The 12,209-nt window shown below is 47.6% G+C and overlaps 1 protein-coding gene across 1 annotated transcript; it reads left to right on the forward strand.

Moving 5' to 3' along the window:
- The first annotated feature begins 2,580 nt into the window (after positions 1–2,580).
- fam20a (FAM20A golgi associated secretory pathway pseudokinase) lies at positions 2,581–10,763 on the forward strand. The gene is made up of 11 exons (XM_084671074.1): positions 2,581–3,610; positions 5,512–5,750; positions 5,987–6,037; positions 7,441–7,519; positions 7,714–7,806; positions 8,910–9,025; positions 9,140–9,320; positions 9,444–9,553; positions 9,645–9,723; positions 9,811–9,870; positions 10,179–10,763. Exons 1-11 carry the CDS (start codon positions 3,243–3,245, stop codon positions 10,501–10,503), a joined length of 1,701 nt encoding a protein of 566 aa, XP_084527200.1. The 5' UTR covers positions 2,581–3,242; the 3' UTR covers positions 10,504–10,763.
- The last annotated feature ends 1,446 nt before the right edge of the window (positions 10,764–12,209 follow it).

Here is a 12,209-nt window from a genome sequence, read left to right on the forward strand (position 1 = left end):
TTGTGGTTGTTTCATTGTCAGGTTCGAAATTTGGACCATGTAGCTCGGTGAATCTGGATTTCTGAGTCATGCTCTGTGATGGCTAGCTGTGATAGTTTAGAGTCTAAACTTTAGACTGCTCTTCATGCTCAATAAAGTTTATGATATACAGGACATTCATGACAGGGTTACTCAATTAGAAACTCAAAAGGTCCACTTACCAAATTTCCATTCAGTCCAGGGTCAGGAACAGTTATTTTTTATTTTTATGGCCCTTACCTCAGAGTTCAGGGGGTAATTTAGTGAGTTTCTATGGAAGTGACAATGTTTTGAATTTTAAAAGGCATTGAATACTTAATATTGAAATTCAAAGAACACCAAATTCATATGTGAATGTATGGGCTATTTCAATGCACAAAATAATTCTGATCCAAAAATTTTGAATTAAAAAAATTCGACCCCAAAAATTTGAGGCGAAAAAATCAAATTGCAACATCCGGGATACCAAGGATAGGTAGAGCATGGCTCTGGGTAGAGCAATCAAGCCGTTCTCGAGAAATCGAGAACAGAAACTCTATGGAGAAAACGCATGGTGTCTACCAGGGAAAAGAACCATGCTTCGGTGAGTCCGATGTGACCAAATCTTGCATTTTTCTGCTCTAATTTAATAGGTTCGATTTTTGGCTCGAAATTGTTAAGCTCAAATTTTTGGGGAATTTCCGAGCCTTGAATTTATAGATCTGATTTTTTTTTTTTACATTGAAATATATATTTATATGTGAATTCGTCGTTGTTTGAATGTCAATATTAAGTATTCAATGCCTCTGAAAATTCAAAACATGTCACTGATTTGCATCCATAATCACGTTACCACTTCTGACAAGGGCAACCGTCTCATTGCCCCTGATTAAACACATCGGTTTTGTGGACCGATGTGTGACCAGAGTCCGCCTATTGAGTAGACTACCCCCAGCCTATTGAGTAGACCACCCCCAATCTATGATATACAGCACATTCATTTATGATACAGTATAATCATCTCTGGTTTATGGGCAAGGAGGCGTAAAGAAAGGGCACATTAATTATCTAATGGTTATTTAAAGGGACATTGGACTGGGGCAGTTTGGATGCAGCAACCAAACATTTTAAGGATCTCCATACACAAACGGATGTTAAATGAGATGGAAAGCTCCCTCAGTTGTAGGCAAAACCGTGGTCGTCGCCGGTTGGAAACTGCTTATTTTTACATCAAGCATTCAGGCTGAAAGAACAACAATAGCTGCCTGTGTTTTTTAAATTTTTATAGCTGTGGTCCTCCACCTCCCTTCCAGAACCTCCTCCTCACTGCCCCTGCCTGGGAGCTGGCCCCCCTCACACCAGCTGAATGACAGGCTTGGATTGCCTTTTGCTAATGTCCAGCATCAATCAGAGGATCTTAAGGGGACATGTTCTCCCTGGTGCAAGTGAAAACACCCTGGAGAAAGGCTGGCACCTCATTCCACCAGAGCAACGCACGCTGACACACACACACACACAAACGCACACGCAACTACACCCGACAGATGTTCCAAAATACCAAATACCACATCATAAACAACCCAGATGTAGGCTAGGAGCCACTTGAGTGAGTGTGAAGAGACTTAGTGCCTTATGGGGAGCACACACTAACCTTCACAGTAGGCTGGACAGCAGCTTTCAGTTCTCTTTATGAAGGTTAGACGAATATGGAAGCCTGTCTGTCGCATCAACAGAAATCACACACGTTTTTAGTGATTACAGACAATGTACGTGTGTGTGCGTGGGAGGATATGTGGGAGGGTGTGTTTATGGCTGGGAAACGCAGCGTGAAGGAAGGTGCGGATAGAACCCAGCCTGCAGCAGAATTCAGACAGAGAGGAGTGGAGAGAAAGGAGAAGAGGAAAGGAGAGAAGAGGCACGAGATTTAAATGAAGAGAAAAGAAAGAGGGAGGAGCTGACAAACAGGTGAGTGGAGCTGAGATGACAGGGGGAGGGTGCACAGAGAGGAGGAGGAGGAAGGGTTCTGAGAAGACCGGGGTGGAGAGAAGAAGAAAGTGAGAATGGAGGAGAGAAGGGAGAGGAGGGGAGAAGAGGACTTTGCGTCCACATCGCTGAGTCACCCTGAGAGGAGCAGAGAAAGCGGCAAGCGACAGATGACAGAAGACGAGGCAATCTCACATTTCTGACACGCTCACACAGACGCACGCACATGCACACAGTCATACTCTCTCTCATTCTACACCAATACACATGCTCATGCAGTGCATTCAAAGGGACCAGCAAACACTCATAAACTCACTCTGTCTCCCTCCCTACCGCACATTCGCTCTACCCCTTCTCTCTCTCTCTCTCTCTCTCTCTCTCTCTCTCTCTCTCTCTCTCTCTCTCTCTCTCTCTCTCTCTCTCTCTCACACTCCCTCTTCTCTCTCTCTCTCTCTCTCTCTCTCTCTCTCTCTCTCTCTCTTCTACACACACACAGAGCTTCTCTCTTCTCTGAGAAGAGAGCTTGCCAGAACCAGATCCAGATGAAAACAAGCGCTTTCAGGAGGACGACAAGCAGCCAGGGTACACACACTCACAAACACACAAACACAAACAGACAAACGCACTCATACTCTGGACTCAAACCCACACCTACTTACGGCTTACATCCAAACAGACAGACACACACGCATGCTCGTATTTTGTCAAAGCAAGAACAGGAGAGGAGCAGCCAGCTGGAATACACGGCACATTTCGTAAAAGGGCTGATCTCCTTTTTTTATACACTGCCAAGAACCTTTGGATAGACCTACAGACGGATCACTCCCTGTGACACACGCGCACCGTGTGTGACAGGCACGGGCTCGGAGCTGGAATATCTGAGGGAGCGGAGCCTGAACCCAGACCAGAGTCTGTGCGCTACTCTCTGCCTCAAGACCTCCATCCTGCCAGTCAAGAACAAGAGCCCGGCGAGAGGATCTGATCAGTGGAGACGAAGCGAGGAGAGAGAAAGCGAGGAGAGAGAAAGCGAGGAGAGAGAAAGCGAGGAGAGAGAAACCTCGGAAGCGGATGGAAAAAAAGGAGCGAGAACTGACAGCTGAGCTGACAAATCGAACATGCCACCCCTGACCTCTGGCTGTGAGACCCAACCGAGGCTGCGCGGGATGCCGTGCACAACGCATAGCGCTGTATAGTCTCTCTCTCTTAATCTCTCTCTCTCTCTTTCTCTCTTAATCTCTCTCATACACTCCTCTTCTAGTGCTATGATGAGGAGAGACCGTCTGCTCCTGGCTGCGACCCTCACCACCATATTCATTGCTGACCTCTACTTCATCCTCCTCCCCAAGCTTCGACACAGACAACCCCACCTGGGGGACCCCAGCTGCCTCTGCAGCCCAGGAAACGTCTCCCTCCCTGGGCACGCCGGCATCATTGCTCCCTGGCTCTCCAACTGGACTTCCACATCGCCCCTGGACGAGGAACCCAGTGAGAGACGCTCTAAATTGGGCAGGCTGTTTGCTCACCCCCTGTATGAGCCCCAGGGCTGGGGGCTGCCGGGGCCAGAGGACCGGCTGCTACAGCAGGAGGAGCTGCTGGAGTACTACAGGAGGAAGGTGTCTCGTTGGGAACGGTGAGCTGCTCCACAACCACACTGCCTTTCATGCCCTTTCTCATCTGTCATGTGTGTCTTGGGAAACAAACTACTGTAGATCATTTAGCTTTTGCAGACAATTTCATGAATGATCACAACTAGTCTTTATCAAGGCTCACGGGGGATGTTTTTTGTCCAGTGTAAAAAAAATAAAAATAAAAACATGCAGGAAAGGACTTGGATCAGAACTCCCATTGAAGCCAGTACACGAGATGTGACAAGGAGGGGTGTGTTTGTTGGTTTGGATGAGGAGATGACACGTGTTGCGGTGCACTGTGGTGGAGAGGCAGGGTCACTGACATTACGGCTGTGGATCCCTGCCTCTCACACACACACACCTCAAACATAAGCACATGTAAACAATTTAAAAAAAATGCTCTAGGGCGGCATGTCATTTCAACATTAAGCTTTTAAACGTTCTTTAGTCATTCAACTTCATAGAGTGGGCTGGAGCTGAAACCTCCCAAACACATTGTTTCACAGCTCAATGTCTGGAGCGCTGTCTGGAGCGCTCTCTTTATAAGGCAATCAAGACATTCAGACTGATCCAGTCTCTTCACTCTGTCTGGAGCTGTCGTGTGTGTCCTCACGTTTCTCTATCCAAAGCATTTCCAACCAAGAGATAGAGAATTAGACATGCACACGCACACGCACACGCACACGCACACACACACACACGCACACACACACAGGTTGGGCTCCGGTGTTGGAAAAACAGAAGAAATATGAAGAGGAGATCTCTCCCCTGGCTGGGCTCTTTACTGACACAGAACAATGGCTGCCCCAGGGCCTCAGAGATTCAGGCTACAGCCTGTTAACTCCCCAGTCACACTTAACAAGAAGAGAGTGTATGTATGTGTCGTGTATCTGTTTTTCCTGCTTCTCGGTGGGTCTGTCTTTTTCGAAATAGTTGTTTGTCTGTGTGTGTGTGTGTGTGTGTGTGTGTGTGTGTATGTTTATCTATGTACTAGATGCAGTACTGTCTACTGTAGTAGGTGTGTCTGCTTAGGCTGCGCAGGTTTAGATGAGGGGCTTAGTCAGACGTCCTGTTTCACAAGACGGATTAAGGCGTAACACAGGATATGAGTAGCCTGGCCCCACCCCCTCCCTCGAAGGCCAGCCGGCCAGCTCCACATCTCCCCTCCTCTCTCCTTGTCCGCCTCTCAGGTCTGTGTTCTCTTCTCTGTGGTCTGCGGATCTGGTCTGTGGCGAGGTGATTGGTCCATCTCATCGGTCAGCTGTCTCACACAATGCCAGGAAGACTCTGTATCCTGCAACTGACCCCAAACTACCGTGCTCCTCATACGGTACCTGACCACTGTAATCAGGCTTGAGGGGACGTGAGGGGAAGAGCTTCCCTCTGTGGTCAAGGCTCCAAGGTGCTCCAGCAGCACTTCATCCCTGTCAGCACCATCGGGGCGGGAATGTTTGTTTGGGTTTCCTGTGTGAATCCTGATAACGTTTTAAATGTAGGATTGGAGAGAGGATGTGTGTGTTTAAATATACCTTGGTCAATAGAGTAGAGGAGAAGAGAAAAGGGAGGAGATACCAGTACAGTATTACACTGTGCTAGGTAGGAAAGGGGTACGTGGTATTATATGTCTGGAACACTGCCACTTCCAATAATAAACCAGAAAATAAGAAGCCCTTTCTCTATTCCTCATTCAGAAATTTCTTTTGTGAAATCATCGGGTGAATATCTGAGAAGAGGATGACCTCACCATATAACCTCCAGGACACAAGTCACTTTACGCCTTAAAACTTGCCAATCCTGAATGTTGACTCTGTTTTCTTTCTACCATTCTCTCCCTCTTCACTTCTCCACCTCTCCATCTCTCCCTCTCCATCTCCATCTCTCCACCTCTCCCTCTCCACATCAGTCACATGAAGTTCTACAGCGAGGTGGCAGCAGCCGCCAACTTCACCATTATCGAACAAAAGGTGACCTTTGACCCCAAGGCCAGCTGGTTGAAGTTCCACCTGGGCATCAGTCGCCATGCTCTGTACCGCCGGCACAACCCGTGGCACAACCCCAGCCACGACCCCGCGGATCCTAGCCATGACCCCACTGTTTCCCGTCTGCTACAGGACATGCAAGCCCACACCATCATCAACGCAGGTACGAACCCTTCACGTTGTTAAAATCACTTACATCTGGACCTCAGATCAGCTGCGAGTGCTCTGTACCTTCACATGACTGTTGTATCCACCCACCACACACACATTTAGCATAAGTACATCAACCAAAGCCTTATCATTCAAAGCCTCATCATTGTCAAGTCATTGAAGTTGATGAACAAAACGCCGTTGTCCCTCTCATTATCATTTTTGGGGTGGGGTTTTTTTCCTCCACAGACTACACTCAAGACGAGAAGGCCCTCAAAGGAGCGTGTGACTGTTCCCAAGGTGAGGCTCATTCAGAGCAGTCCTGTGTGTTCCTGCATACCTGGCCCGCTTCCCTGCCGTGTCGTCCTCGGGGGTGTTGTGTGTCCTGCAGGCTGGGGCAGCTGGGGTGCTAGCTCATGTTATCTGTGTCAGGGATTGTTGCGCCGGGGAGACAGGAGCGAGAGTGCCAGAGAGTCAGTTGACACTGCTGACACTTCTCCATAACTGCTGCTTTTGTCTGCCCCCCCCCCCCCCCATCACCACCATTTTGTTTTGTCTCTCTCCCTTTGTTTCTCTCCTTCTTTTGTCTTTGTCTCCCCCTCCTATCTCCACCTTTCCTCCTCCTCCTCCTGCTCTCTGGAGGTATTGTCAAAGACAAACCCAGCGTTGCTCATCTGGCACATTTTTCTTCTCATCTGGCACCAAATCACACAAATGACCATGATTGTAATGTTCAGTCTGTCTCCATGTCAGCTGGAGCCAGACAGGAGAGGAGATGGATGTAGGTTCAGAGGCAGCCTCTCCTCTCTGTGTTTCATCTCCTCCACCAGAACAGAGAAGTCAGTGGAGGTAGATCCCAGAACTAAAACCCAGCAGATTCACCTTCCCACTCAGATGGGATCTCCAGGCTACAGAAATATCTTAACACTTCTGGTGTTTGATTCCAAACACTGAGACGTCAACACGCAAACACACACGGCACATTCATACATCCAAACAGACACGTAAATACACATGCACAAACGCACACAGGCGCACCACCACTCAGACAGCAATCTGGTCAAAGCCTGCATTCCATGGTTTCTAGCTCTCTCACCACACTCTCTCCACACACACTGCGACCACAGCAGCCACACTCTGCCAACAGGAACGACAAAACAGAAAAAACTATTTTATACTTTTCTTTTTATAGTTCTCTTTTCTTTTTGCTTCATGAAAGACCCAAAAGCTACAAATGTGCTTCAAACTCTCCAATAAAACACAGCGTCTTTCAGTGAACTGAAAGGCGACAACGACTCAAAGAATTTGAAGATTCAAAGGAGATTGATGAGGAGATTGAGGAATGGTGGTCTGTGTGTGTGCGTGTGCATGCATGAGTGTGTGTGCGCACATGCCTGACAGCCAGGCTGAGGTTGAGGCATCACTTGTCTTACCTTGGTGTTCCCCGGGTCTCTGGTTGGTTCCAGCTCAGAACCTTTCATTATCTTATCTGGGACAGGTCCTGAGGCGACAGGAGAAAATATCACCCTATCCACAACAAACATCAGGGATATAAAAGGCAATATATGTTGGTCAGCATCTAGATTTAGCTTTGGTTCTGGCCCTGAGGGTGCAGGTGGAATGTTTATTCAGAAGGAGCTTTAAGGAAGGGTTTAGCTCTGTGTTCATGTTGCTCATTTGTTTACTTTTCTGTTGTCTCTAAGTGGTCAAGCCCAGTGGTCACCACCTCAAGCTGGCCCTGAAGATGCAGAACTTTGGCAAAGCCATGTACAAACCCATGAGGTGAGCCCTTCCAGCTATTGGTGTTGATGAAGAATTCCTCTTTTCTGAGAGTTCTGAGACAAATCCACAGCTGTCATATTTGGTCTTTAGTACTTGCTCTACTCACTTAGTCCAATCATTGTTTGTCATTCTGTCTGCCTGTGTCTGCCTGTCTGTCTGCCTGTCTGTCTGTCTGTATGTGTGTCTCCATGCAGGCAGCAGAGGAACCATGAGACTCCTGAGGATGTCTTCTACTTTGTCGATCTCCAGAGACACAACGCAGAGATTGCAGCCTTCCACCTGGACAGGTACATACGGGCACACACACGCGCGCGCGCGCGCACACACCCACACACACACCTTGTAACACAGCTTTACAAGAAAGCCACCACTGAGAAAAGTTTGCATATCTGAAAGAATCTGAAGCCTATTGAAGTATAGACTTCAGGTAAGCAGATATCCATTTATACTCATACCTGAAATGATTCCCTGTTGTATCTAGTTACCCTTTAGCAGGTCTGAAAGCCTGTAATAGGTATTCTCTGCAGTGGGGAACAGGAGACGTCAGTCAGTGATAAACACACTTCCAAACTGAGCCTCCGCCCCCAGGATTTCAACACGTTTCTCACGCACCTCCAAACAGGCCATTATAATTACTGTTGTCTATAAAGCAGACTTTTACACATACATGTACACACACACACACACCCTGTCTCCTGTTTGTGGCACAATAGCTTAAGTGAGTCATCAGTTTGCGGCCTCATTATAGTTCTAGTGTTCAAATTCAGAATCACACTCAAGCCTGAGTCAGAATAGCTGCTAACCACTTTAGGTGACACAAACATCCTACCTTCCACTACTTGGATGTTTTGGACGTCCATCTCTAGTTTATGTGTGTTTGTGTACAGCCTTGTGTATGTTCTGTCAAATACCTCATCATCATTAGTTTGCATCAGCAGGTGGGATTTTCCAGGACTTCAATAACACTCATTGTGCCTACAGATGACAGTGGTTCTGCGGCTGAGATAAGACCCACAGGGAGATAAATACTTTCACATCAGCACCTGGCAAATTACACAGAGCAGAGAGTTAGATGTTCTTCGTAGATAAGACTCAGCTAACTTGATTTAATTGCCGTTTGTATAAGTGCTGAGGAGAGAGATTTGAGTGTCCCGATTGTTGAAGTTGAGTTCATGCAAGTTTGTTTATGCTCCTAGTTGGAGCTCAATGTCTGGGAATCATGTTCAAGCAGCATGACTGAGGAAACAGAGCTGTTTCACATGAGGCTTGTTACATCCTATTATCTGGGATTTGATCTTCTCTTGGCTTCAAGTGTTGCAGTGGTTCCAGCTAAAATGGGAATGTATAACTCGTCCTTTTTTTATGTTTTGTGATTTGTCCTGTCTTGTAGAATCCTGGACTTCCGGCGTGTTCCGCCGGTGGTGGGCCGGCTGGTGAACCTGACGGGGGAGGTTCTGCTCACCACACACAACGAGGACCTGCGCAACGTGTTCTTCACATCGCCAGGTAACCTTGACAACCCAGAAATAGTTCTAAATAAATGAGTGAAACCTTTCAAAAACTATTTCATATATTTATGATATATATATATATATATACCTGTGTTCTGCTTTCCAACAGCGAACAACACTTGTTTATTCGCCAAGTGTCTGTACATGTGTAAGACAGAGTATGCTGTGTGTGGGGGTCCAGACCTGCTGGAGGGCTCCATGTCTGCCTACCTCCCCAGTCTTAGTCTGGCCCCCCGGGTCTCCATCTCCAACCCCTGGTCACGCTCCTACACCTTCACTGGCCAACAGGAGTAAGAACCATCACACGCACACACCTCCATATCTTCCCCTATACCTTCAAAGGAGAAGAGAAGTCAGACTCCAGTAGCTGCAGTATTGTAACTCAAGTGTGTGTATGTGTGTATATGTACCAGGTGGGAGGTCAACACGTTGTACTGTGATTCAATCAAGAAGATTCCTCCCTACAACTCGGGCAGCAGGCTCCTCAACATCATAGACATGGCCATCTTTGACTTCCTCACAGGTACCCACTGCTCCACCAATCACAATCCAGTTTTCCAATGTAAAGTTAACCTATGGCCATGGTTACTATTCTGTAATCGTGCTCACTACAGGTAACATGGACAGGCATCACTACGAGATCTTCACCAGGTTTGGAGACGGATTTCTTCTTCACCTGGACAACGCCAGGGGGTGGGTGATGGTCCTGTGCAACTTGTATTGCCGGTAAACGATGATGTGTTTGTTTTCCTTGTGATGACATCCCATCCTGGGTTTCAGGTTTGGGAAGCACTCCCATGATGAGATGACCATCCTGGCCCCACTGTCTCAGTGCTGCATGTGAGTACCAGAGGATATACCTGCTGACTTTGATCCGGCGAAGCACTCAGCCTTGTCAGTCAAACACGACTTGTCTTGTTTGATCTCTCTTCCTCATCTCTCCGTCCACTCTCTCCCTCTGTCTCTTCCCTCTTCCTCCCCAACCTCCTCCCATCTCTGCTTTCTCCCTCCACTCTCCACCACCCTCCCAACCTCTCGCTAACCCCCCCCTCCCTTTCCTCTCCTTCCAACACCTCTTGCCTCCCTCGCCCCAACCTCCCTCGCCCCTCTCCTCTCTGTGACTCCAACCCCTGCTCGTCCTCTCCCAGTATAAAGCGTTCCACGGCGCTGCGGCTCCAGCTGCTCTCCCGGGGGGCCTACAGGCTGAGCGACGTCATGAGAGAGTCTCTGCAGGGAGACCCCGTCAGCCCCGTCCTGACGGAGCCACACCTCCTGGCGTTGGACCGCCGGCTGCAGCACATCCTCAGGGCCGTCCAGAGATGTATCCGCAGGCTGGGGAAGAGACGGTGGTCGTCGACGACCTCACCGCTGGCTCTTCCTCCACAGACACTTGGGCGTCGGCGCCCAAACAGCCAGCCAGACATTCCACCAAGGGCAGCTAACTTAAGACGCCGGGGCGTTCCAGCGACCTGAGATCTCCCACCCAGTGGGAAGACTGATGTCCCTGATGGTGGACACACTGGAGGACACAGAGGGTCTCAGAGGGTTTACTGCAGTGGCATTTCAAAGACGGCAGGTGGACAGTGAAGAAATGAAAAGGAAGAAAAGCAGGAGGCAGACCAAAGAGAACGAGATGCTGTGTCGGATCATCTTCAGAAGCTTTGAAAGGGGACTGTCCTAAAGAGCCTCTGAAATATGTTTGACATAAAATGATGTTTTACACGTTCGATAAAGGTGTGGTTTGTGTGATTGTGAATCAATAGTCAAGAGCCAGCTTTACTCTACTGACTCTGAACATGAGAAGGGTGCAGGGTGCCTGTGGGTCTGCCCATCACCTACACTATATGACAGGATGAGGCCTTGCCGCCTGTTTCTCCCATTAATCAGCCGCGCAGGGAGCCTCTGTTACTGCCTGGCAGCAGGCAGGCGTCTTCAGCCCTTCAAAGCTGGGTTTCATAACAACACAATTCTCTCAGACGCCACGTAACTACTGCACACTCTGGGTGCAGAATATTATGCACACATCACCCCAAGGCTTTGTTTGAACTCGTCTGAAACCATGGTTTGGTCTTCAAACAATGTTGTTTTGTATTTCAGAGCACACCGAGGTCTATTTGGGTCTTTCTCACTGCTGGGCTGACTTGCCTGTTTTTGATAGTTAGGTAAAAAAAAAAAACGATGATTTTTTTTATAGGTCTTGCATCTTGTACCAGACTGTGTCTGGCACGTGGCCAGACAGGCTGGAGGGAAGCACCGGGGGGGTAGGTTTACTACTGTAGGTTTACTAGGTGTCAGAGAGTAAAACAACCCTTTGCCCCCAAAACGCAACACTGAGATTTCTGCTGTGTCTGATTTTACACAAGTGGATGCAAGGCCCAGGTCTAAAACTATGATGCTGATGGGGAAATATTCAAACAGCTACATTGCCACAATCCTCAGTAACACATCTAGACTATCATTGGAATGACTGTGTAGCTCCCAAAAAAAGTTTCAATAGCAACAGAACTTGTAATTGACCTTAAAGCAGATGTTTTATAAATCCCTCATCGACATCATATGAGACCCAATACTGAACAAGATAGGGAAAGGCAAACAGTGATTTGAAGATTAACTTCAGCGAGACCTTGAATATATCAGCAGCCAGGATTGCACATACGCAACAACACTGCCATCTAGTGGACAAAGATGGATGTATCAACAGTTGCTTGAATCAGGGTTCCTGCAGGTTTCAGTAAGTCTAATTTAAGACCATAAAGATTCAAATTTAAGACCAGCGCACTATTTGAGCTATCAGGGATCATAACAGTCTCCACTCAATATACAATTTGATATTGAACTATCTAGTTGTAACAACCTGCAGTTGGGGTGTCAGAAAACCAGAATAAAGCAGTTCTCCCCTGTTAACTCACTGGATTAGTGTGCATGCTATTTCAGACATGCTGCTGCAGTACCGCAACAGCCTGGGTGCAAATAAAAATGTTAAATGTTTATTTTTACTTAAAAGTGACATTGTGGTCATGTGAGATGTGGAACTTCACCTTCACATAGTTTCATAAATATGGTCTCTGTCCTCTCGCCAAACACTTGATAATCTCAGGAAGATTTTCTTGAGTCTGGTTAGAAACAGTGCAAATTATACAATTATAATGGGGGGGCAGCTTCTTCTCTAGGGCGTAAAG

The sequence above is a fragment of the Hypomesus nipponensis genome, chromosome 13 (assembly GCF_054491055.1).
Source record: "Hypomesus nipponensis isolate SF chromosome 13, ASM5449105v1, whole genome shotgun sequence".
NCBI classification, from domain to species: domain Eukaryota; kingdom Metazoa; phylum Chordata; class Actinopteri; order Osmeriformes; family Osmeridae; genus Hypomesus; species Hypomesus nipponensis.